The sequence below is a fragment of the Hyperolius riggenbachi genome, chromosome 4, assembly GCF_040937935.1.
Source record: "Hyperolius riggenbachi isolate aHypRig1 chromosome 4, aHypRig1.pri, whole genome shotgun sequence".
NCBI classification, from domain to species: Eukaryota; Metazoa; Chordata; class Amphibia; order Anura; family Hyperoliidae; genus Hyperolius; species Hyperolius riggenbachi.
The window spans coordinates 48,591,807-48,619,394 of record NC_090649.1 but is presented as its reverse complement, the minus strand read 5'-3'; the positions used below and the strand labels follow the sequence as shown (position 1 = coordinate 48,619,394).

At 46.1% G+C, this 27,588-nt stretch overlaps 1 protein-coding gene across 3 annotated transcripts in view; it reads left to right on the top strand.

The window, feature by feature from the left end:
• Positions 1-27,588, top strand: part of PKHD1 (PKHD1 ciliary IPT domain containing fibrocystin/polyductin) — a 607,682-nt gene that overhangs the window by 323,757 nt on the left and 256,337 nt on the right. For all 3 annotated transcript variants that reach the window (XM_068280030.1, XM_068280029.1, XM_068280031.1), the window contains exons 45-48: positions 1,577-1,712; positions 3,504-3,750; positions 9,186-9,363; positions 11,813-12,008. In XM_068280030.1, the coding sequence (XP_068136131.1) occupies positions 1,577-1,712; positions 3,504-3,750; positions 9,186-9,363; positions 11,813-12,008 (757 nt within the window). The remainder of the gene's footprint in view (positions 1-1,576; positions 1,713-3,503; positions 3,751-9,185; positions 9,364-11,812; positions 12,009-27,588) is intronic.

Below are 27,588 nucleotides of genomic sequence, written 5' to 3'. Positions count from 1 at the left end.
ATTAACCACTAAAGTCGGCGGATTTTTATTGTAATGTAAAATGCAGAAAATCTGCATCTGCCTATTTTCTGCATTTTACATTACAGTAAAAATCCGCCAACTTTAGCGGTTAATAGCAAAGCCCCCGTAAGTCCTAGAAACACCAAATTTTCAGGGTTTATTAAACAGAATCTTCTGAACAAGATGCAAAAAAAAAGTTTTTAAAAAGACCTTATCGTTTTTGAGAAAATCGATGGTAAAGTCGGGCGGAATTTCCGCAATTTCTGGCGGAAATTCCGCATTGGAATGCGGAAATTGGTAGCGAAAAGCAGAATCGGTAATTGGCAATGGCGGAATGCGGATTTACCGCGGAATCGGAAATTGACATTCCGACCATCCCTAATTAATATCCTATACTTTGTCACACCCTTATTACCAGTACATTCTAAACTATATTGGGCTCTCGATGTCTCTTTATGTACAGCCAAAAATCAACCAACCCATCAGCGATCTCTGCAGGTGTTGGATTTACCGGCCAGAGTTGCGCCATAAATAAAATTGTCCCAAAACTCCGGTCTAGTATGGCCATGAGCTCCGGAGATGTTCTGCATGGCTGCACTTCCATGGAGATGACTCGCTCTCCTACATCCGGAGTGTATTTTTAGCTAAGCCTCTGTGACATCATTGCGTCTCTTTCTAGGTCAGGTTCCCGAGGTGCGCTGGGCTTTTTGTCAAAGAGGTGTAGTCCTCCTCCTCCTCCTTATTTTTTTTTGCTATTGTTTGCTGAACGGTCCTCGGCAGCCCCGGAAAAAGCCTGAAATAGCTCCGGCAGCACGCTGCGGCGGCATTTAATATTCCCGGCGAATTCCGCCGCTCGAGCGCCAAGCGCGCTGGGAACCTTGGGGAAATGAGGCACTTTGCCGAGAGTTTTGCCAGGGGTTCAATTATAATTGTTATTATCTTTGTTATCTCATCATAACATCCCCGCGACATAATTTGCATCTTAATTTATGTAACGCTCCCATTAATAAGGATGTCTACTTTGCATCAATTAGGTAGCAGTGACATTCACATTCCGAGGTAACCGCGCTCAGCTCAGCATAAATAACTGGAATGAAAAATATGCCTTCTCGTGTAGGGAACAGGGATTATCCACTTAGCGCACCTGCATGGGTTATAGCTGCTTGCTTTCTTTATTATTATAGATATACTGTATATAGAGCACCATATTCTTTGGGGTTTTATAAAATCAGTTAAAAAAAACTTAAAGCACACCTGAACTGAAAATTAAACGTCAAAATAAACATACACACACATCATACTTACCTCTTGTGTAGTCTACTCATCCATCTCTCCTCTCCTGCACCCTGTTTGTCCACTGTGATCAATGGAATTCTCCGTCCTCCATTTTTAAAATCGCCATTACCCCCTAACAGCTTCCTGGTCAGCACGCTGTTAAACTGTAATATCACCCACATGAGCCATAGGGAAACAAGGACATTACCTTGCACATCAATTATCCTTTCAGTTATAACTGACAGATACTGATAGCAACTGATATTTTTCAGTTCTGACAACATCTTGTCTTTATTCACAGGAGAAAGGTTGTATGACGTCCGGTATTAACACCCCAAAGAGGTTCCAGTTATTTATCTCCAACACAAGCTTCATAAACTTTGATCGGCAGACTTGTAGTGCTCTGAGCACTTGTACCGGATGTGTGAAGGGACAAGGTGAGGATATGAGGACACTGTGTCCTTCTTCTGCTGCCTTCTCTCTCTTTCTGTCTCTGTCTCCCTACTTGTTACGTTCAATTCTTTCCCAAGCAAGTGAGAAAGCCTCCTGTTGAAATAAGACGTGGAAGCCAAGGCAGTGTTTCAAAATCTCCCCCATAGAGTTGGGAAAACTGCTGCAGTGTGGTGGCCAGAGGGGCAACCAATATTAGGTAGTCCTCAGTGCAGGAAGCTGGATATGACCCCCAGTGCAGATACCCAGTGGAACCCCTTGAAGCATATGTGGATACTCGCTGCCTGTCATTTTGACGAAGGGTGACCCAGATGATGGCTCCCCCTCCTGCGGCACAAATTCTGGGCATGTTAATTACTATTCCCCCTCCGAGCAACTTGGAGGGAGAAGCAATTTGGGGTGCGATGATTACCAGCACCCGAATGACACTGCTGCACGGACATAGACACAATATTGTGTCTATGGTGGCGCCAGGTCAGGCAGTACAGGGAGGAACCCCAGAACCCGCCCCTCCCAGTATAGTTAGCAAGTAGTTACCACCAGTATAGGTAACCAGTTGAGCACCCAGTTTATGCAGCCAGATGTGACTCCCTACGTAGCTAGCCAGAGGAGCTATCCATTATAGGTCTCCAGATGCACTCCCCTCCTCCCCCCATATAGGCCATATAGGTAGCCAGTGGAGCTCCCAGCTTTAGGTAGCCAAATAGCCCCTCCAGTATAGGGAGCCAGATGTGACCTCCAGTACAGGTAGCCAGAGCCCAGAGGAGCCCCCATAGTATAGGTAGCCATTGGAGCCTCCAGCATTAGGTAGCCAAAGCTCCCCATCATGCAGAGTGCACAGTGGAGTGGAGGGGTGAGATAGGATCCAGTGCCGGAAACACGTGATATCGGTGTCGTTTGGTCATGTGATTACAGATCGGATGCTTAGCAGGAAGATGTACTGCATGCACCTGGATCCTGGAGAGGTGAGTCGTTTCACCTATACACTCTACACTTTGGGCCTACTTCTCCGCCCTCTGCCACTTCGCTTCAAGCGGCAACCTGCCTTGTACACCCCTACAAATTGGTCAGATTATAGCTCCCACAACCCCTGCATGTACTTGGGGGGGGGGAGGTCGGTGAGTGCCTACTGAGGGCCTGCCTTTATTCCCCTATCTGAACATGCATAGTCGTTCATAGGGGCACACATACATGCTTTAGTGCTCTTCTGTGCTTCACGCTGTGCTGCATTCCTCCATATGGCTCCTCATGCATGCCACGTGACAGAGGGTGCTGCTGTACCCCGAATGACGGCACTAAACAGGACAGAAAAGACAAGACACACATTTATATCACACTTTTCTCCAGGTGGACTCAAAGGAGTTAGGGAGTCTTTCCCAAGGTCTCCTTACTTAATAGATGGCGGCTTACTGAGCAGGAAGAGTACCCAATGCTGTATGTGTGCGCCACTGCACTACTCTCCCTGCTATGATAGGGAGTGTCTGGTGGGAAAATAGTTGCTAAATATGGAGGTTAGGGGTGCAAAGGTGTTAAACTTACACCTTTACTGGGTGGCTGGAAAGGGTTGCTGTACCAGAACTTGCTTGAGAAGGAAAGGGAGATTGTTATACTGGCCACACTTTGCTGTTGGGAGGAAGCTGTCCCACATATGTTAAAGGTGTGAATGTGTGTTTGTATATGGTACAGGGGAAAGGGGGGGGGCTGGGGCATACTTGTTTGTTTTGGGGGGTGGTACACTTTTGTGACACTTCACCTCCCTCATCTATGCTTTGACTTAGGTGGCTTCACCATCAAAACCCAACAAATCACCTTTGAAAACTCTTCCAAGAAAACTGTTTTCCCGTTTCCTCACTCGGCCCTCATTGAAGACTTGAGCGGATCATTCTCTGGCCGGGAGGGGAGCCACCTGCTGGCCACCACAGATATCCTCCCAGATTCCTGCCTCGTGTGGGACGACATCAGTGGCGGATCTCCGGCCAGCCTCTGTCCAGCAGGAAATAAGTTTCACCGGATGTCCATCTCTCTGTAAGTAGTGGCCATTGGCCAAGACCGTAAAGGATAATGTTAAAGAAGAAAACCACAAACTGCCAAATATAGTACAGTATGCTTTATAGTGAATTACACTAAAAGTGCTCATGTAACCATGTCACAGTATATCCAAAGAAAATGGGGTATAATCTTAACTGGACACCTTTTTTATGTTGCAAAATAATATGTTCTCTCACTAGTAATAGTCATGCCTTGAAGAACTCATGGAGAAGCATGTGATTTGTTCGATCATCTGATACGGTAGATTTGCAGAGATAACATCCTGCTTTAGCACATGATCAGAGATTTGCATACAGTATTTATCAGCTGACCAAACTGATCACATGCGTCTCCATGAGTTCTCCTAGACATGGCCATCACTATTTCTCACTACTAAAGGTGGTCATTAAAAACCCGTCTGTAGCTTCTAACAAAATTTTTAGTTTGAAGACTGCTGTGTACTCTGAAACCTCTGTCGACATATCTCATTTGGCTGCTAAGTGCAGCCATGGATCGCGGGCGGCAGGGCACAGTTATATTTACCTTTTTCGGCTTCTTCTTTTCCTTCTGAACTTCTGACAGGTCTTCTAGGTCCCGATCACATGATATGACATGTGATGGGGATCCAGGAGACCGTGTCAGCGTTACAGAGCCACCTGGTGGTGGAAGAGGGGAGATGGAAGAGATGGAATTTGCCTTCTTAAAACAGAAGGGAATTTGCAATAACTCAGCTATAAGTGAACATTTGTGGTTACCCACAATGCACCACTACTGAATAGGGATAATTTTCATATTCAGTAGTGGTGCATTGTGGGTAACCACAAATGTTCACTTATAGCTAAATTATTGCAAATTTCCTTCTGTTTTAAGAAGGCAAATTTCACCAAGCATTGCTTATTAGTAGTAGGGCTTTTCGGTCTCTTTCTATCCCCCTATAAATTCCTAGTGGTTTGGGTCACCCTGAGCTGCTTGGTTACTCTGCTGGAAGAGATGGAAGACTGTTTCATCACCCCTCTTCCACCACTGGGTGGTGCTGTAGCGCTGACATGGTCTCCTGGATTCCGATCACGTCATATCATATGATCGTAAACCGAGAAGACACGTCGGGGGTACATCACCGCCGTGGTGGGGGAAGAAGAAGCCTATCCAACCGACCAGACCGGGAACTATAGAAGCTCACTGCTTCCGACTCTGCACACCCTGTCGAAGGCACACTTCCCCAGAGGCAGGTAAAATTGGGCCCTGTGCAGCCAAAGTTTTGCTTTATTTGGCTGCTAAACAGTTAAACCAAACCTGTACCATACATAGCTAATCTTCTGTAGCAGCCGGCGGTAGAGGCTTCCGTCTTCTTCCGCGTCATGTGACTACATGACGCACCATTTGACTAGTCACATGACGCGCTGTGTAGTCACAGCGGAAGAAGAGGTAGTCTCTACCGCCGGCTGCTGCAGAAGATTAGGTATGTATTTGCTAAGTGAAAACGGATCCGATCAATCATCAGATCCGTTTTCACTCTGTGAACCGAGCCACGGACTGAGCCATCTGGGTCCGGTGAAGAGGAGACTGGATCACCGGATCCTTTTGGCTCGAAACGCAGATGTGAACCGGGACTAAAGCGACAAGACTCTGTACAGCACTGCAGAAGATGTTGGCGCTATATTGATAATAATAATAACAACTTTAGTGTGAATACAATCAGACAAACCAGGAGACATGAAAAAAAAAGGTATACATGTATATTCATGTTATTTATTTTTTAAATGTATTTTTCATGTTCCTAATAAAAAGTCAATAAATACATCATTAAAATAAATAATTTGAATGCTAAGCAGAGTCAATAAATAAAATAAACATTCCAGGAAGAGAAGTATACAGTCCTCTTAAACATGAAATTGACTGGCAGCATTGGGCCATTTTTAATTAAACATCCCATTTACCGGCGTTCTTCCTTAATGACGGTACAGACAGGCGGCCGACACTTCAAAGGTTACTTTTTTTTTAAGAGGCAGCGACACCAGAACACATTGCAGAGCAGAAACACAACCTCTCCAGCCACCTCGCAAAGTCAACTCGTAAAGTTCACCTCGCCATCCACCAAGCGTTCCCGCGTCCGAGAAACGGGGGTCAGGCGGGAGGGTTTATTTACCTTGTTACTGCCTAGTTAAACAAACCATCAGGCCCGATACAAGCCATGAATACAGATATACATGTGTAAAAATTATATATGGGGCTGAAGTGGAAGCTGAGAATTAACAAATAAACATTTAATAAGCCATCCACGGAAACGGTAAATAACATGGGCGATGCCATAAATACAGCATACATGGGAATTAGGGGTTTATTTGGCAGCTTTTGGTTTTTCTACTGGATATAAAGAACTAATAAATGTCCCTCAGCCAGGCAGAGAGCTCAAAATACCTTCTGATGAGTCAGCAATCGTCAGGACTAAATAGGTGGAATATATATGTATATACAATATATACAGTGTATATATATATATATATATATATCCCAACTTTTTGAGATAACAAAGAGGGAAACTTGAGCCACGCCCTTGCCACACCCCTAATCACACCCCTGCCACTATTGCAAGTGTGCAGCTGTCACACACACAGGTACAGTGAACAGGTATGCAGTGACTGGTATATAAAACTGCATGCTGTCACGCACGTGCAGTGAACAGGTATGCACAGTCTGGTATTACAAATTTGCAGCTGTCACACACACAGGTGCAGTAAAAAGGTAGGCACTGAATGTGCTGGGCCTGGCACAGTATAGCAATTAGCAAGGGCCAGTTGTGACTGACAGGGCTGTATATGCAAGTGTTAGTGGCACACACACACACAAAAAAAAAACGCACCAGGAGAACATTAGCTCTCAAAAGAGCTGTTTTGGGGTGCTTTTCAGCAATAAGTATTAGCAAGGAGCAAGCTAATAAGCCTAACAAAAGCCCAACTAAGCTTTCCCTATGTCTCTGCAGCAACCTCTCCCTTCTCTTACTAAGCAGCAGACAGAGTGAGATCATGGCCGACACTGCTGCCTTATATTAAGGATGGGGGGGGGGGGCGCTCCAGGAGGGAGTGCAGCTTGATTGGCTATAAAGTTCGCGAAACGCGAACTTTATAGCGAGTTTAACCCGCCCCTATACTACAACATTGGGCTAAACTTTGACCCTCTACATCACAGTCAGCAGACACATTACAGGATCTTCTCAAAAAATTAGCATACTGTGATAAAGTTCATTATTTTCTGTAATGTACTGATAAACATTAGACTTTCATATATTTTAGATTCAAATACACACAACTGAAGTAGTTCAAGCCTTTTATTGTTTTAATATTGATGATTTTGGCATACAGCTCATGAAAACCCAAAATTCCTATCTCAAAAAATTAGCATATTTCATCCGACCAATAAAGCTTTTCAGCAGATGGAAGCATGAAGTGCTCCAAAATCTCTTGATAGCTAGCTGCATTGACCCTGCCCTTGATAGAACACAGTGGACCAACACCAGCAGCTGACATGGCACCCCAGACCATCACTGACTGTGGGTACTTGACACTGGACTTCAGGAATTTTGGCATTTCCCTCTTCCCAGTCTTCCTCCAGACTCTGGCACCTTGATTTCCGAATGACATGTAAAAGTTGCTTTCATACGAAAAAAGTACTTTGGACCACTGAGCAACAGTCCAGTGCTGCTTCTCTGTAGCCCAGGTCAGGCACTTCTGCAGCTGTTTCTGGTTCAAAAGTGGGTTCATGCTTCCATCTGCTGAAAAGCTTCATGGAGATGAAGATTTCATTTTTCAGCACGACCTGGCACCTGCTCACAGTGCCAAAACCACTGGTAAATGGTTTACTGACCATGGTATTACTGTGCTCAATTGGCCTGCCAACTCTCCTGACCTGAACCCCATAGAGAATCTGTGAGATATTGTGAAGAGAAAGTTGAGAGACGCAAGACCCAGCACTCTGGATGAGCTTGAGGCCGCTATCGAAGCATCCTCGGCCTCCATAACACCTGAGCAGTGCCACAGGCTGATTGCCTCCATGCCACGCCGCATTGAAGCAGTCATTTCTGCAAAAGGATTCCCGACCAAGTATTGAGTGCATAACTAAACATAATTATTTGAAGGTTGACTTTTTTTTGTTTTAAAAACACTTTTCTTTTATTGGTCGGATGAAATATGCTAATTTTTTGAGATAGAAATTTGGGGTTTTCATGAGCTGTATGCCAAAATCATCAATATTAAAACAATAAAAGGCTTGAACTACTTCAGTTGTGTGTATTTTAATCTAAAATATATGAAAGTCTAATGCAGGGGTCTCAAACTCGCGGCCCGCGGGCCATTTGCGGCCCTCGATACAATATTTTGTGGCCCCAGGACCCCAGAGCTTGTAGGGGCCACCAGTGGCTACAAGAGGAAAAAAAAAATTTTCAAATCGGCCTTATAGTTTTTGAGAAAATCGATTTTAAAGTTGCAAAGGAAAAAAATACACATTTAAAAACCTGCCAACTTTAATGGTTAATAGCAAATCCACCTTAAATGCTAGAAACCCTAAATTTGCAGGATATGTTAAGGAGATCATTAGGAATAGGAGGAAAAAACAATTTTTCAAAAAGACCTTATAGTTTTTGAGAAAATCGATTTTAAAGTTTCGAAGGAAAATAGTATACTTTTAAATGCGGTAAATGTCACTTTTAGTAGCAAGCCTAACAGTAGTGTAATTTTACATGTATCAAAAGAAAGAGCAATACATTTCCTGACAGGGTTTCCAGGGGGTCCATACGCAGCCGCAGCGCTTTGGCCAGGGATCGCTATACAGCCGCAATATGGCTGTATGAAGATTCCTGGCATTTTTTCCTATTTTCCAATCCGCCGCGATTGACGTCAGGAGGGGCAGAGCTGAAGCTGAAAGCTCTGCCCCTTCCAGGAAATGCCGGCAGATTGCCCCTCGGGGCGATTTGGGGGCTCTGCAGCCCTCATTTTGCGGCGGGGACACGTGAACTCCCTTATGCGGCCCAGCCTCATCCTGACTTTGCCTCCTGCGGCCCCCGGGTAAATTGAGTTTGAGACCCCTGGTCTAATGTTTATCAGTACATTACAGAAAATAATGAACTTTATCACAATATGCTAATTTTTTTATAAGATCCTGTAATGTGCCTGCTGACTGTGATGTAGAGGGTCAAAGTTTAGCCCAATGTTGTAGTATAGGGGCGGGTTGAACTCGCTATAAAGTTCGCGTTCCGCGAACCAGCGATGCTCGCACGAATAGGTTAGCGGCCGAACCGTTCGGGACAACTCTGTTGGCTGGTAAGACATGCAGGATAGAGCTGATTTTTTTTTTTTCAGCATTAAACCTTCTGTTTTAGCCTTAAACTGTAAACCTCAGTTGTTGCATCATCTGGCTTCTCTTTTGATATCTGTTTTTAGAGGACGAGCCGCCAACACCGGCTACAGTCTGACCATCTTGAACAGCAGGAATGCCAGCAGCATGGTGAATTATGTAGAAGACACTCTGTCCAGCTTGTATGGCTGGCAGGCCCTTCTGCTGGATGGAGAGACCTACACCATCATCTTCCATTCTGCAGACATGAGGAGCTCTTTACACGTAAGTGCAGCATCAGTGATGAGTGTTGTGTGTGAGAAGCAGGACTGTTTCTCATACCACCCAACTTTTTTAGATAAAAAAAAGTGTGACAGCCCTGCAACACAACCCCTAATCACGTACAACCCCCCATGCTCGGTGGGAGCACAAAAGGGTGTCCCACTACACCCCTCTCCTGCACCACGCCCTGGGTAAACACACCCGCTTGCCCGTCCCTAGATAAAAAGTGCATGGAATTGCCATTCCGACTCTGGGACCCTCTAAACCTAATCAACAAGGGCTGGTTGAATAGGTTTGCGTGGCCCCGCTCCCATCTATGAATAAGCCTAGACGCACTGACGGCTCTGAGGAAAAAAACATGCATGAGCGACCCCATCCCAGTGTGCAGGCCCTGCACAGTGTGCGGATGCACTTGTACAAGGGTGGGGCTTTGGCCAGGCAAAGCTATGTGACAAGCCCTTTTCAAGTTTAGGTTCACAGGGTCCCAGTGCTGAAACAACAAACTCAAGGGGGACGGGAAAGCCTCTGGGCTTCCCTCTTCTGAGGTTAATAGAGGTAAGTGTACCTGAGGGTGGAAAAAAGATATACTCACCTAGGTGATCTTTAAGTATCCTCACTGTGTCTGGTCTCCCCTCTATCTTGCCGCTGTTCATGGATTAGAACCCCCTTAGGCTGAGGCCCTGGGCAGGTCCTGTTCTCAGCATGCATTCCCAGGCTTAACTTTGGGTTGGGATTGGAGTGCACCTTTCATGCATAATTTCCCAGCAATGATGAAGAGATAAGTGTACAGGAACACACAGGGACATCCGTCCCTTCTCTGTGCAAGAACTTCTGAAAAGGCGCGCATCTGTGTCAAGCATCTCCTCAATGTCAGCTGTCAGGACCACTCTAAGTCAAGCTCCTGACAACTTTATTGAAACTAACGCAGAGTGTCAGGCGCAGACACGGCACAGGGGCACGGCACAGGGGACACTGCACGGCATCTTACCACCACTTCCCTTTCAGGAGTCTGCTTCTAACTTCAGACGTGTTTATTTGAACAACACAGAGTTCCTGTGCAAGAAACAGAAGGTGTCTGTGCTGGAAACTTAATCTGGAACCAAAGATGGAGGACAGGACAGAACAAATTAATCATGGTTTTACTGTACAAATGTCATTTTATTACAGGCAAGAATAGAGTAGGGATATTTTGCTTTGTAGAGACGTAAAAATAATTTTAAAGTGTCAGTGTGCTTATGGTTAAGTCTGCTTCAAATGTCTGAAAATATGGCTCCCCGTCACTGAGACCTCAGATCAGATGAATTCCGTTCTCTGGGGAGCATGGCTACTTAAAGGAGTACTGTAGGGGGTGGGGGGAAAAGAGTTGAACTTACCTGGGGCTTCTAATGGTCCCCCGCATACATCCTGTGCCCGCACAGGCACTCACTGTTGCTCCGGTCCCCTCCTCCGGTTCACTTCTGGAATTTCTGACTTTAAAGTCGGAAAACCACTGCTCCTAAGCGGCTGCGCCCTCGCTCCTGTTGACGTCACCAGTAGTGTATTGCACAGGCCTAGTACAGTCTGCGCCTGCGCAGTACACTCCTGGTCACATCAGCGGGAGCGAAGAAGTGAACCGGAGGCGGGACAGGAGCATCGTGAGTGGCTGTGTGGGCACAGGACATCTGCGGGGGACCATTACAAGCCCCAGGTAGTTCAACAGGTACATTTTTACGCGTTGAACCACTAACGTGTAAAAACGTATGTGTTGATGTTCCTGCACCAGCGGGAATGCGTAAAAATGTACACAATGCGGCCAGCCGACCCCCGAGGTCGGCAAAAATAAAACTAGCTGGCGGAGGGGGACCGGAGCAGCAGTGAGTGACTACGAGGGCACAGGATGGCTGCATGGGGCTGGTAGAAGCCCCAGGTAAGTGAAACTCTTTTTTTTATTTTTGCCGGACGTTCCCTTTAAGGATCCTTTCACACTGGCAGCGTCACCGCCTGTCTCAGCTGCTTTCCTGCACCGTCTGATCACATGATAAGACTGGATCCAGGAGACAGTGTCAGCATTACAGCTCCATCTGGTGGTGGAACAGGTGTGATGGTTTTCAATCACCCTCTTCCACTTCCGGGTGAGGCAGTTATGCTGGAACAGTCTCCTGGATCCTGATCACATGTCATAGCATGTGATCGGGAAGACATGTCCGGGTTACATTGCTGCTGTAGTGGAGGAGAAAAGAAGCTGATCCAGCCTTCCAGACAGGTAACTATAAAAGCTTTCTTCCGCCCATTTTCCCAGCGACAGGAAAAATTTACTTACTTTATTTGATTGCTAAAGGGTTAAAATCCTTCAGCTGTTTGACTTCTCATCCCTGGAGTGAATTCTGTAAAGTGTACACCTCTGCCTGTAGTAATAAAGTTTGGGTATTAGATGTATTGGCTTATTGCTGGACTGTTTCCTCTCTTGTTGCAGTACTCGGCTACCTTTGGTAATTTCGGGGATGGAGATCGCATGCTTGTGCAGCACCGGGAATTGCCCAGAAACCTGAATGTGTCCATAACTTGTGGGCTGAGGCCCGGCACCCCCCTGCAGTCTACCCCTCTGCCTGGGACAAGCGAGCCCTGTGATTGGTTCTACGACTACAGTCTCTCCATACTCACCTACTTGGGTAAGAACACTATTTACGTCATAGATATGGTTAGAATGTTAAGTATTGTATGTGTGTACCAGGTTTTAAAGGGAACCTAAACTGAGAAGGATATGGATTTTTCCTTTTCAAATAATACCAGTTGCCTGACTCTCCTGCCTATCCTGTGTCTCTAATACATTTAGCCACAGCCCCTCAACAAGCATGCAGATCAGGGGCTCTGACTGAAGTAAGACTGCATTCGCTGCATGCTTGTTTCAGGTGTGTGATTCAGCCACTACTGCAACCAAAGAGATCAGCAGGACTGCCAGGCAACTGGTATTGTTTAAAAGGACACATCCATATCCCTCTCAGTTTAGGTTCCCTTTAAGGTGCACATTAATGATCCAGTTTCCCAAACGATCGACTGTTTGATCCGATCATTGCAGTCAATCAGAAAAGATCATTCTTGGCCACCGCTGGAGGGGAAAATGATAAGAAATCTGATCACACTAATAGAATTGATCCAAAATTTGCATAAATGGAGAAATCGATAGATCGATCGTTAGTGATTGATCGGCAACATTACCAGTATCCAATCGATCGTATGGTCAATCGTTTGCGAGATTGAACTGTTAATGGGCACCATAAGTCAATATGGAAACACTTTGTCAAAGACAAGGCAGCTACTTCGTATGATTGGTCCATTTCTAAGTTGCATAAATTTGCATAAAATTAGCATGATCTCAGAATTATTAGAATAACCATCCCTAGTGGGCATTTTTAAAAAGATGACAATTATGCTGCCCATACATGGTACATTTTTTTCTTTTTTTTCTTCTTCTTGATTAAATAATTTTGTTCGATTACTCTGTTAGATCGAAAAAAAAATGTTTTCGAGGTACCATACACAAACATTCGATTTATCCAAAAATCTAGAAAAAATTATCGAATATAAAGATTGTTCCAACATGTCCGATTGGATTTTTATCGAGAAAACTGGCTAATCGTTTGTTTTTCTAGAAGAAAAGATTATTTTCGACTTTCATTTGATTTGATCGTTTTGGTTGAATAACCAGGAAAAAATAATGTTTTTAGTGTACAGTGTATGAGCACCATAAGCCCGATCTTCTGATTAGTGTTGTTATTTCACCACAAAATAGCAAAAGTACATTGCTATCACCATATTTATAAAAGTGACGATTGGCTTAAAACTAACCTGAAATGAAACTAAGCTTGCGAGATAATTAATTGGTTTTTTTTTTAATTTACGTTAAATAGAACATAAAACTGAGATTCATATTTTTATGTTTAGTTTATGGGCTTCATTTTGAGTCTGAATTCTAAGCAGCAGCCATGACAAATCTGCTTAGCTGAGCTGAAAAACAAACAGAAGTAATGATCCGACCCATTGAACTTTCCAGTACTGAAACCTTATCAGAAGCCAGATAGATGTTTTGGCTTTTATTCACTTTTCAGGAAACCGGACTAAATTCAACAAGCTGTTTGACACGCTCATTTGCATAGCTAACAGCTCTAGTTTATTTTTAACACTTGCAGTGCAGGAAAACAGAAAGTGGCCTCAGACAATTTCTTAGTAGGCTTAGTGCTACATTTACCTATGTTAATCTCATCATGTAGCTTCTGTTATGCTTTAGGATTGTCCCCACTTTTAAGCAGGATAGCTGCTTTCTATTTGACTGACAATTTAGCAGAAATCGCCCCATTTATAGGGCCACATTACCACTTCATACGTCACCAAATAGCATTTACTTTAAGTAGAGAATGTCACTGCCTGTAATGGATAATCGTTTTATTGAATCACAGTGTTTAGGTGTGGGAGGGCCCTGAACCGTTACTTCGCGATCTGTTACCCTATTCATGTGAATGACGTTACAGGTCAATAGTTTAGGTTAAAGGAAACCCAAAGTGGAGGCTGCCATATTTATTTCCTTGTAAACAATGCCAGTTGCCTGGCTATCCTGTTGATCTTTTAGCATAAGTAGTGTTTGAGTCAAAACCCTGGAACCAGCATGTGGCTAATCAAGTAAAACCTAAGTCAGCCGAGTCAGAGCACCTGATCTGCTGCATGCTTGTTCAGGGGCTATGGCTAAAAGTATTAGAGACACAGGGTCAGGAGGGCTGCCAGGCAACTGGTATGGTTTACAAGGGAATAAATATGGTAGCCTCCATACCCCTCTCACCATGTGTTCCCTTTAATTCAGATACTAGCAATCAAAGCATTGATCACCACCATCATAAGAAGATACTGTGGTCGGGGTGTTACAACACCCTGCAGGAAAAAGCACAGGAGACAAAAAAAACGGGAGACCAGTAGTGCAATATGTTTAGTGCATCAGGTGATGATAAAGTGAAATAGGAAACTACTCACAAGAGAGGGTTGCATGGGGCAACCGACCACAGGAAGCAAGTGGAGACCATGAACCCGACTCCACTCGGGGTGGCCCTATCCAGGACCCAGCAAACGGTCGCTCTCTTACGAAAAAGACAGGGACAGAAGTCCACTGGGGTGTGAGCCACCAGTTGTCTGTCACCTCCCCTCGGACAACAGTACAGGGGTATACAATGCAATGAGGCTCCCTATGTTTGATGATTCTTTTCATTTGGCACTGCTATTGGCCTGAGGAAGCGGGCAAGGACCAGCGAAACGCGTTGCCTTTGCTAAATAAAAAATCTTTTGTATACAATACAGAGATTCCGTCATTGAGGTAAGCTACCTCACACCCTTTGTCGTTTTTAAGCTGTTTTTAGACGCTTTTATTCAACCAGGGCGCCTCTTTCCCCCAATTGACCACCATCATAAGTCTGATTTCGATTTTGTGCATATGGCATTATACAAATAGCGATCAGACCTTGAAAAACGAAAATAGGGAATTTTGTGTTTTTGGGTTTTTTTATGCTCTGCAAGTTATTATTATTATTATTATTATTGATTTATAAAGCGCCAACATATTCTGTGGTGCTGTACAAAGTAAGAAACAAACATGGGGTACATAATAATACAGACAATGGTGTACATCAATATACAAGATACATATTTAGTGACAAAATACAAAAATGATACAAAATACAGAATTGGTAATGATAGTGATAAAAGTAACATGATAAATAAAATGTATAATGATTTCCAAGACACGAAAAGGGGGAGAGAGCCCTGCCCTTGCGAGATTACAATCTATAGGAATAGGGGAGGAAACAATATGGAAAAGAAGACCGAGAGCCCAATATAGTGTAATATGTTCTTTAAAAAGGTGGGATGTGTTATGAACTGTAAGTAATATACTCACAAACCAGGGTTGCCTCCAAAGCAACCACTGTTCAGGCAGGTGGGGAGAACAAGCCTGTCCCCACTCAGGGTTAAAACGTCGCTCTCCGTGGGAGGGAGGAAACAAGAGTAGTATGCAGCAAATATATAGAGGCAGTGTGTTTTAGGATACCTAGTAGGAGTGCAATTTGGTCTTAGCACAAAGGAAAGTGGCCTGAGGTAGCACATATGCTTGTCGGAACAAGTGAGTTTTTAGAGACCGTTTCAAGGGAACAAAGGTTGGCGAGTCACGGATGTGTTGTGGGAGGGCATTCCAGAGGAGAGGTGAAGCGCGTGCAAAATCTTGTAAATGTGAATGTGAGGAGGAAATTCTAGAGGAGGTAATTCTAGGGGAGGACAACAGAAGATCAAGTTGAAAGGAAATCTGTGGAAAGCAAATCCTCTGAGGCGCCAGGCTTTTACACTCGACAAATAGATGCTCCACAACATTGCCTGAGGAAGCGCGTACGCCTGCGAAACGCGGCGAGTGTGGCATTATGATTTTCCCTTTTTTTGCAAATAAAGAAATGCTGTTTGAAATGACACTTGGTGTATTGGTTGTTAGAGGTAAGTCTACCAATATCTCCATTTCTAAACGGATCTTAGAGTTTTTATTCTGATTGGCGCCTCTGTATCATCGATCTTCAATTCCTGTATCGCCCACCCTTGGTGGAGGGGTGTATCCCCGTTTGCCTTCCATGACAGAGAGCGACTTTGAGCCCGAGTGGGGATGGGATAGTGATCCCCATCTGTGGTTCTCGTGGTCGCCTGTATGGTGACCCATCCTTGTGAGTATATTTCAGTTGCCACATTTATTTTCTCTGAATAGTACGTACTACACCATTGGGCTCTCAGGTTTCTGTTTCTGTTTTCGGTATAGCTTATACATTTCACAAAGCCCCATCAACCCCACATGCAGACAGCCTGTTTCGGACGTGTGGTCCTCCTCAGTGCATGGCAGGGGTTGATATTACTCTATGGGATATAGGGGATTCTGGCTTGGACCAGCACAGCAGAGTATCCAAGCAGCTCGGGGTGACCCAAAACCTCTAGGAATGTATAGGAGACTAAAAAAGAGCAAAACATTTTCTTACTAAAAAGCAGCACTTAGTATAATTTTTCCTTCTTAAAGGACAACTGAAGTCAGAGATACTGTATATGGAGGCTGCCATATTTATTTACTTTTAAACAATACCAGTTGCCTGGCTTTCCTGCTGAATCTATCTTCCAGCAGTAGTGTCTGCATATCAACAGAAACAAGCATGCAGCTAATCTTTTCAGATCTGACAATAATGTCTGAATCACCTGATCTGCTACATGCTTGTTCAGAGTCTGTGGCTAAAAGTATTAGAGGCAGAGGATCAGCAGGCCTGCCAGGCAACTGGTATAGTTTTAAAGCAAATAAATATGGCAGCCTCCAAATCCCTCTCGCTTTACTTGACCTTTAAAACAAAAGGTCTTTGTGATAATAAATCAGCTTTTCGGTCCCTTTTAGCCCCCCTTATACTTTCCTGGTCATTCTGTGTCACCATGAGCTTTCTGGGTATTGTGCTGTGCTTACACGTTGTGTGATGGAACGGTATGGGGGTGAATGACAGCGGGCGGCTGCAGCAGAGGAGGATGGATAGGACCCAGCAATGTTGGGGGTAGCACCTCCTGGCAACACTCCTCCACCACTGTGCTAGTCTCTATGGGGGAGGAGTCAGACACAGACAGCAGTGATTAAGAGAACAAAGCAGGCGGAGCTCTGGTAGAGGGCAGGAAGGAAGAGACCACGCCCTTCCCTCCCTATTGGTTGTTCCCGCCCCTCACAGCTTTGCTGGTTGGCTGCCCTCCCCACAGCCACACCGCTGCTGTGCCTGCTTTTTATACATGCACATAAAAGAAGGTAAGAATCTGAAAGAACGTTTACTAAACTCTTGACAGGAGCTGACCTGGAGGGATTTGCTTTATCTCGACAAAGTGGGATTTCCTATTTTTAGTGCGCACCAACTAGTTAATATTCGGAATAACTTGAAAGCCTATCTCCAGGCATTACTAAGCCGAGTGTCAAAATATAACTTCGTATTTAAATCAAATGAAGCTCTCGGCAGCTAAGGATCCTGTTACAAAAGATTAGTCGTGTGACCTGAAGCAGCTCAGCTGAAACAGCTAATAGCAGGCTCTGTGGATGGACTGCAGCTTCATGGCTCAGCTTTATGGTGATGTTTGTGTTGGATTTAACATTATTACTTAAACTGCAGTATAGTAAAGCAACCACAAGATGTCACTGTCTGTAATATGAGGTGATGATCTATATGGTATGGTGATTTCCTGTATTCAATCTGTGTTTCTTTCTGTTCTAAGTAAGCTGCATTTCTTGAAGGGTATCTCCACACGTTTTCTTCAGTAAAGAGATTTAACTTACTGGGTGCCTATCTGCGTGTACAGACCACTCTGCCCCATCACTTTTTTCAGCCTGCAGCTCTGGAAGTCCGTGCAGAACAAAGTGGTTTCCAATAGGTTGGAATAAACTAAGCCCCCACTATTCAGCCAATCACAATGCTTCGTGCTGTAGAGGGTGCTGTGATTGTAGAACTGTCCCCTATGAGGTTTTCTGCTAAACTAGACTAGTTCCCAGCATGCAGCCAACATATTTCTTCCGTCTGGTGTCTCGTACAGACACTACATCCTCTCAAATCCAAGGGGAGAAATATATCTGCCCAGTGGCGGACACAGGCAGCAGTGGGCCCCTGTGCAAAATATCAATTGTGGGCCCCCTGACCTGCGGCGCGCGAAGCGCGCCGCGTCAAAAAATGGGCGTGGCTATGACCTACGACGCGCGAAGCACGCCGCAGCAAAAAATGGGTGTGGATAGAACCTTACGCGCCGCAAAAAATGGGCGTGGCAATGACCGGATAAGGGCGGAGCTAACTGTAATTTAAAGTGATCCCGGGGTGAGAGTGATATGGAGGCTGCCATATTTATTTCCTTTTAAACAATACTAGTTGCCTGGCGGCCCTGCTGATCTATTTGGCTGCAGTAATAAACTGAATTACACCAGCAACAAGCATGCAGCTTAATCTTCTCAGTTCTGACAATATTGTCAGAAACCCCTGACCTGCTGCATGCTTGTTCAGGGTCTATGGTTGAAAGAATACGAGGCAGAGGACCAGAACGGCAACCAGGCAACTGGTATTGCTTAAAAGGAGAGAAATATGGCAGCCTCAATATTATTCTCACCTCAGGTTCCCTTGAAAAGTGCAACGCAAAGACAGTGGGCCCAGGTTTTGGTGACCCTTTCCCCAGAAAATTCACATAATTGTGCAGGTTTTCTCATGAAAATACACATAATGTGAGCAGATTTGCCCAGAAAATACGCGCAATCATGTCGGCAGATATGCCCAGAAAATACGCGCAATCATGTCGGCAGATATGCCCAGAAAATACGCGCAATCATGTCGGCAGATATGCCCAGAAAATACGCGCAATCATGTCGGCAGATATGCCCAGAAAATACGCGCAATCATGTCGGCAGATATGCCCAGAAAATACGCGCAATCATGTCGGCAGATATGCCCAGAAAATACGCGCAATCATGTCGGCAGATATGCCCAGAAAATACGTGCAATCATGTCGGCAGATATGCCCAGAAAATACGTGCAATCATGTCGGCAGATTTGCCCAGAAAACACATGCAATCATGTAGCAAATTTGCCCAGAACATACATGCAATCATGTGGCAGACCTGCCCAGAACATACACGCAATCATGTGGCAGACCTGCCCAGAACATACACCTGCTAAAATAAATAATAAAAAAAACCATTTACTCACCTGCAGCAGCAGACCTCCTGTCCCAGCCTCCATCCAGCGCGCAGCTCCCATGGGTGGTTGGGTGGATAGGTAGCCTGGTGGGTAGGTAGGTAGGCAGCCCTTAGCCGGGTGGGTAAGTAGCCTGGTGGGTGGCTGGGTAGCCGGGTGGGTGGGTAGCCTGGTGGGTAGGTAGCCTGGTGGGTGGGTAGGTGGGTGGTTAGGTAGCTGGGTGGGTGGGTAGGTAGCCTGGTGGGTCTTTAGGTAGGTAGCCTGGTGGGTTGGTAGGTAGCCGGGTGGGTAGGTAGGTAGGTAGCCTGGTGGGTGGGTAGGTAGCCGGGTGGGTGTGTAGGTAGCCGGGTGGGTGGTTAGGTAGCCGGGTAGGTAGCCGGGTGGGTGGTTAGGTAGCCGGGTGAGTGGTTGGGTAGCCGGGTGGGTGGGTAGCCAGGTGGGTAGGTAGCCGGGTGGGTAGGTAGCCGGGTGGGTAGGTAGCCGGCAGGGTGGTTAGGTAGCTGGGTGGGTAGGTAGACGGGTGGGTGGTTAGGTAGCCGGGTGGGTAGGTAGCCGGGTGGGTGGTTAGGTAGCCGGGTGGGTGGGTAGATGTGTGGGTGGTTAGGTAGCCGGGTGGGTAGCCGGGTGGGTGGTTAGGTAGCCGGGTAGGTAGCTGGGTGGGTAGGTAGCCGGGTGGGTGGGTAGGTATCCGGGTGGGTGGGTAGGTAGCCGGCAGGGTGGTTAGGTAGCTGGGTGGGTAGGTAGCCGGGTGGGTAGACGGGTGGGTGGTTAGGTAGCCGGGTGGGTAGGTAGCCGGGTGAGTGCGTAGATGTGTGGGTGGTTAGGTAGCCGGGTGGGTGGGTAGCCGGGTGGGTAGGTAGTCGGGTGGGTGGTTAGGTAGCCGGGTAGGTAGCCGGGTGGGTAGGTAGCCGGGTGGGTGGTTAGGTAGCCGGGTGGGTAGGTAGCCGGGTGGGTGGGTAGGTAGCCGGCAGGGTGGTTAGGTAGCCGGCAGGGTGGTTAGGTAGCCGGGTAGGTAGCCGGGTGGGTGGGTGGGTAGGTAGCCGGGTGGGTGGGTGGGTGGGTAGGTAGCCGGCAGGGTGGTTAGGTAGCCGGGTAGGTAGCCGGGTGGGTGGTTAGGTAGCCGGGTAGGTAGCCGGGTGGGTGTGTGGTTATCCGGGTGGGTAGGTAGCCGGGTGGGTAGGTAGCCGGCAGGGTGGTTAGGTAGCCGGGTAGGTAGCTGGGTGGGTGGTTAGGTAGCCGGGTGGGTGTGTGGGTATCCGGGTGGGTAGGTAGCCGGGTGAGTGTGTGGGTATCCGGGTGGGTAGTTAGCCGGGTGGGTAAGGTAGCCGGGTGGATGGGTGTGTAGCTATCCGGGTGGGGGGCCCGACTCCTATCCTCCCTCACTCACCTCGGGGCCCCCCTCCCGGTATGCGCGGCGGCGGCGGCGGGCGGGAGAGCAGAAAATCCAGGAAGTCTCCGCCGGGGCTGCAGCAGACACTAGAGGCTGCTGCCGCTTGGTCTCCCGTGTCTCCAACTTTGTACACTGCTCGCTACTAAACCAGGAAGTAGCGAGCAGTGTACAAAGTTGGAGACACGGGAGACCAAGCGGCAGCAGCCTCTAGTGTCTGCTGCAGCCCCGGCGGAGACTTCCTGTATTTTCTGCTCTCCCGCCGCATCGCATGAGGGGGAGGGGGGGCCGATGTGAGGGGGGAGGACAGGAGTCGGGGCCCCCCAGGTTAAAATAAAAGGTAAAATAAAAAAAAAAAACCTGCAATACTTAATGGGCCCCTGAAGCAGCGGAACTTCAGGGGCCCTCGTGCGGCGGCACGGCCTGCACGGCCGTATGTCCGCCACTGTATCTGCCACAAAAGCACATACCAGTATTACTATTTTCTATACTGAAAAATGACATAAAGTACACACAAAAATAAGTTTTTAAAGTGAATGGGTACCCATTTAAAAATAAAAAAAGTCAGACACTCACCTAAGGAGAGGGAAGGCTCGGTCCTAATGAGCCTCCCCTCTCCTCTCCCGGTGCCCGGTCCCGCTCAGGATCCCTCGTAGCAGTATTCGACCAGTTCGGTCAAATACTGCAACTTCCGCCGCCGAAGGGAGGTTTCAGAAGTTTACGGGAGCACTTGGGCACACGAAGAGAGGCCACTCCATACTACGCATGCGCGAGCGCCCTCTATGACGCACTCGTGTGGGTCTGTGACGTACTTGCGCGTGCGCAGTATGGAGCGGCCCGTCTTCGGGAGCCCGAGTGCTCCCGAAGACTTCCGAAGGCGGGGGATTTGAACGGAGGATCCACCGGGCACCGGGAGAAGAGAGGGAAGGCTCATTAGGACCGAGCCTTCCTCTCCTTAGGTGAGTATCTGACTTTTTTTTTTTAATCGGTACCCATTGGCTTTAAGCATCCTATGCTTCATCCTTCTCTGCCAATCAAAATATAAAATAAAAAAGCTGGAGATTTATAAACATCACCCTAATGCAGAGACCAAAGTAAATCTAGAAAAAGAATAGCGCGTTTCTTCTGGGTTTATGTTATGACCTGAAGAAAGGGAGGACGTACCTCCAGCAAACGCGTTGTCTTTAATCCCAATAAATACCCTTATACCACCCACGTATCGTGCCACCTCTTTACAGACGTCGCAGCATTGCCCAGAAACCTCCCGATGCTGTTTCCCTGCTCTCAGCGGGTGGCGGCACCTCGTCACACGGACTCTGCTCTTGTGTTGCTGCCCTGGTTGGGTGGAGCTGGCAGTCCTGCTGTGGAGCAAGTGCTGTTGTCACCCATCCTCCATCCCTCCGATTCTGCGGACATTCCGATATCTGCCAATGCCGACTACTGATTCAGCGGATTTCCAATCTCCATTTTTCGATTTTTGATTTCCGAGGGGTCTTCTTTTTTTTGGGGGGGGGGGGGGGGGTCATTGTTTTGCATTCCCTGATTGGCCAAATACTTCCAAGTTGAGCTGGCTCTGCAATCTCTGATTGGTCCAATGCTTCTGAGTTCTGTGAGAGGGCAAAAATTACCGAGTTGCAGTAATGCGTTATATCAGTAGAAACTCAATTTCCGTTTTCTGAGTTCCTATCGGAAATACCTAGTTTCTGGCAAACGTCTGCGCAGATGGGACCTTGCAAGGGACCGAAATTTTCTTTTTATTTCAAAAAGTTACACTTCCATATGTACCACAAAAAGTATATATAACTAGGGAAAAAAAAGAGAGAAAACTGCAGTATCAGGATGCTCCTCTGCCACAAGAAAAGACCTCCTCTGTCACTGAGGGACATGGAATATTAGGGACATTTGGAGGCACATTTTTTCCAAGGACACATATAAGAGCGGGCTGTCACAGCGGATTAAGGCCAGGCAGCAGCGTTTCTTTGGCCATTGTTGTGCATTTCTTGCTCTGTTATCGGCGACGGAAATAATACAGTACATGACCTGTGTCACAGCTTGTTTATGAAAGAAACATTCGTCAGTTTTAAAGGAACAATGTGGGGTGGGGAGGAGGGGTGGGGGGTTACAGAAAGCGGCACAGCTGTGCGGACTCCGTGGACAAGGTCCCTGAAACGCTCCTCTCCTATTGGCTGCAGAGTGTCCTATTTTAGAGCACAGTGTTTTTTAAACAGAAGGCTTAGACAGATACAGGCGTAGGAATATATAGGGTGATGAAGGGATAGCGTGTTGGATTGGGCAGCGAATGCAGATCCTAGTGAGAGGCATACACAGTCATGGCTGGATGGATACAGGAAGACTGGCCTTCCGCCATTATTGTGAAAATTAAAAATATGACCCAAAAATAAACTCTTGATTTTTACAGAAAGTTGAATTAATTTGATGTGAACCTGAAGTGGGGATAAAAATAAGTTAGATACTTCTATTAGTCAGGGATTAACAAAAGCCGCTGTGATGAATCCCTTCCCTCCCCGGTGATGACCCTCAGGAAGTTTGGGCACCCAGTGGCTAATGGATGATTTGGATGACCCATAGGCGCTAATGCAAATTTAGGCTATTAGGCGTTCAAAGCAGAAATTTGGGCGCACGATAAATATCATTTTGAAAATGATGTTATAATTTTTAAAAATGTTAATGTGTAGTATTTATAAATTATAAATTTTTTGAAAGTTACTTTGAAATGTATCGTTTTGAACATTATAAGCTTGGGGGGGAGGGGGAAGGCGTCAGAAAAGGGAATTTTAGGGTTAGACAACAAGAGGGGGGGGGGGTTAGGGCTAGGTATCAGAAATGTCACGAACATCAAATTTTGAGTTTGCGAATGTGAACGCAAATGTTTGCGAACAGGCGAATCTGGTGAACCGCCATAGATTTCAATGGGCAGGCGAATTTTAAAACCTACAGAGACGCTGGTGATGGGAAAGTTGTTTCAAGGTGTCCAACACCGGGACTGTGGCATGCCAGAGGGGGATCCATGCAAAAGTCCCACCAAAAATTACAGAGTTGACGCAAAGTTGGGTTTTATTCCCTAAAGGGCAGAAGTAACATTATGCACAGCTCTGGGTGTCAGTGGGCTGTGGAGTGTCGCACACAAAAAGAAAGGGAGACTGATGTGCTAGCCCTCAAGAGGGCTGTTTGGGGTGCTTTTACAGCAAGTGAGGAACAAGAACACAGGCCTAGCTAATGCTTTCCCTATCTATCTTCAGCAAGTCTGACCCTGCTCTCATTAACAGTCAGCATCCAGCAGAGAATGAATCCAATATGGCCACTGCAACTTTTTTTTTTTTGGGGGGATAGGGGGGTCCAGGAGGGGGTGCTAGCTGATTGGCTGCCGTGTGTCTGCTGACTGTGAGGTAAGGGGTCAAAGTTTAGCTCAATGAGGATGTATAGGGGATGGGTTGAGTACGCCAAATGTTCGCTGTTCGCCACAAATGCGAATATCGGAAGTTTGCAGAATGCTTTTCGCCAGTGAACAGCTTGGGCCAGCTCTATTAGGCATCAGGAAGGGGGGGGGGGGGGGGGGGGTTAAGATTAGGCATCAGGAAGGGGGAGGTTTAGGGTTAGGTATCAGGAAGTGTGGGGGGTTCGGGGTTAGGCATCAGAGGGGGAAGGGTTCGTTGTAGTAAAATATTGTTAATATATACTGATATTTTATTATGCCAATTTACACTATTTACACTTTAAAACAAAGAATATAAGTAGATATTAATGCTAATTTTATTAATAAAAAACGAGCACCCGTCCTTCCTCACGCCCACATTTCATGCATGCGGCCTGACCCTCTGCCAAGATGCAGGGTAGCGACAGCTTCATACTTTACCTTCTTCCAGTGGAGTAGGAAGGTTTTTTTTGTTGTTGTTGTTTTTTATCTTTTTACTTCGCTTTATTTGAAGTATAAAATGAAGAGTCAGGGGCAATCAGGTGGCAATCAGATATCATCAATATCCACAGATAACATTATAACAATACTATCATAATTGCCTTATGAGTGTTACAGCAGACACCTGTATACAGAGGAGAATCAAAGCATGTGTCTGTACAATAGCATAACAGCAGAATAAAAAGAAACAATTGACCAGTAATTTAGAAAAAATCTACCAAGTCCAATATCCAGTAGCAACTTGTTGATTAATCTGTAGAACTAAAGTAAGCAACGTGCTCATAGGGGCTAAACCGGGAGAGGGCGAGAGGGAGGCACCAGCAGGCCCTAGAGCCATGTCTTTTAGATTGTAATCTGGGAGTCCAACCAGACCCGCCCAACCTTGCGAACTGCCTGACAGCGGTTGGTCGGGGAGAACCCTTTCAGAACAATGGTTTGTCACCTTTAACCCTCCCCCCTGCACTAAAATCTTGGGGGGGTGTAAGTAGGGGGGCCAGTGGCAGTACCAGGACCCCCTAAGCATATCCAACAAAAGCTTGTTGGATATGCTTTTACAACCATACTGCCATTGCACAAGTATAGTCCACACCTTCCCACCCGGGACGAGCATGGGAACACCTTGGTCTGCCAGATCATTCCATGAATTCTGCCCCACCTTCAGCACCAAAACGAGGGGCAGGGACGTGAGTGTGTGTGTGGGGAGGGGGTGGGTCACGGGATGAGCAAAGAAGGTTGCTACACCCCTTTTAGCTTGTTGGCGCCGTCACCCAGCATGTTTATCGGCCACAAGTGTGATTTTGGTAGAGAGGGTTTAACCATTTAGTGGCATCCTAACGCATTAATACGCCATGCTTTACCCTATTAACGGCAACATGACGTATTAATAAGTCGCGCGTTCCCGCCGCTGCTACCGCCGTGTGCGCGCCGCTACGGCCGCCGTTTCCGTCAGGATCCCGTGCTGAGGGATTGGGGAAGAGGACCAAACGGTCCTCTACCCAATCGCAGTGCCTGGAGTGAATGGACGTGACCGCGAACAGCGGCGACGTCCATTCACAAAAACAGGAAATGTAACAATTAAATAAAGTGTAAAAAAAAAAAAAGTGAACACTTACTATAACGAGTGTTCACTAGCGCCATCTTGTGGCCAAAAAGTATATGACACGAACAAAATACATACATTTACAAGTACATACACATGAGTAATAAAATTAATAAAGTTCCACTTCCAACACTCCCCCTCCAAAAGAAAACACTTGTAAAAAAAAAAATCAGCTTAAAATAAATAAATAAATACTTGCCTTAGGGACTCAGCTTTTTTTAATCTATATTTTATGGGGGGAAATTAATTTTAATGTATTACATTGGGGCTTGTAATTATGGCTAGAACAAAAAAAAACAGAACAGAAAAATAACACCTATATTTCAAAATAATATACTGTCGCCATACATTGTGATAGGGACATAATTTAAATGGTTTAATAATCGGGACAACTGGGCAAATACAATGTGTTTGTTTTATCCACAGGAGAATGTTTAATTTTAAAACTATAATTGCTGAAAACTGAGAAATAATGATTTTTTTTCTATTTTTTTGTTTTTTTCTCATTAAAATGCATTTAGAATAAAAAAATTCTTAGCAAAATGTACTACCCACAGAAAGCCTAATTGGTGGTGAAAAAAACGAGGTACAGATCATTTTCTTGTGATAAGTAGTAATAAAGTTATTAGGGAATAAAAGGGAGAAGCACTGACAAGTGAAAATTGCTCTGGTCCGTTAGAGTAAAAACCCTTGGGGGTGAACTGGTTAATTTCGTCTTTTGGCTCTCTGGTGCTTGGATTATGCAAAAAAAAGTCCATGGTTTGGACAATGGCTTTGGGTGAGAGGGGGAAGCTTTGCAGAGTCCCTCATATCTTGGACCACACAGGTTGGTATAGATCAGGGTGAAAAGCCCCACATGCCGCAGTTTAGACTAATCTACTGATGGTTTTTAGTCTGATAGTTTGGTGTAAATCAGTTGCATCAAAAGGGAATTCACTAATAATTACCGAATGTTTTAGATCTGTTTTTAGACCTGGACTAAACCATTTGGTAATTAGGTAGGTAAGTCAGGGGAAATGATCAAAAGATGCAATTCACAAACGAGTAGCTATGACTTACAGCCTTCTCCTCTGATGAGCTCTCCTCTGGATACAATTAAACTCCTGCATAATTAATTCAAAAGGTTCCATCCTCACATCTAAAATACCTCAGCTGGTCTAATCTCTGTCAGAAAAAGTGGGCGTGGTTACTCCTTGTTTGCCTTTGTGAATTGCATCTTTTGATCATTTCCCCTGCTTTACCGACCTAATTTATGAATGTTTTAGACCAGGTCTAAAAACAGGTCTTAGGCCCGGTTCACATTAGCGGTGGCTATCCGGAATAGCCGTGCCGGAGCCGCACCGCATGCTGGCCGGACGAAACGGACGCACGGCATAGCAATGTAAATCTATGCCAGGGTTCACATGTGTCCGTTTCGTCCGGACCGGAGCCGGACCGGAGCCGGACTCCGGTGTCCGTTCCAACATGCGCTATTTTTTGGTCCGGCTCCTCCGGCAGCCGTATCCGGGGCGGAGCCGGACTGCACCATCCGGCCAATGGAAACCAATGAGAACCGGAGAGCGCACAACACACTGGCAAAAAATCCGGATGTTCTACCCCACTTCCTATGCGGATTTTTGCGGCGATATTGGCTGGGGACACATGGGCAAGCATTTTGGAGTGGAGCAGCACAGCTGGATCCGGATCCGGAGATGTTGGCAGCATGTCGGAGGTGGAGGTGAGTGCTAAACAGCAGAGGGCCTGATTCCACAGGTCCCCCTTCTGCTGACCTCCCAGACCCCAACATTTTTTTTTGTTTTTATACAGGTTGTTACTCTTTAAGAATCCGGATCCGGACCGCAACCGTGTTCATACCGCACGGAAACCGTATGCAACCGGACCGGATCCGGACAGGAACCGTACGGTTCAGGTCCGATCCGGCTCCGGTGCGGTCCGGACATCCGGTGCGGTTTTTGCAAAACCGCAAGTGTGAACCGGCCCTAACTCATTACACCAAACCATCAGTAGACTAAAAACCATCAGTAGACTAGTCTAAACTGCTTAGTGAATTGAGGCCATGGTTGTGGTTCCAAAT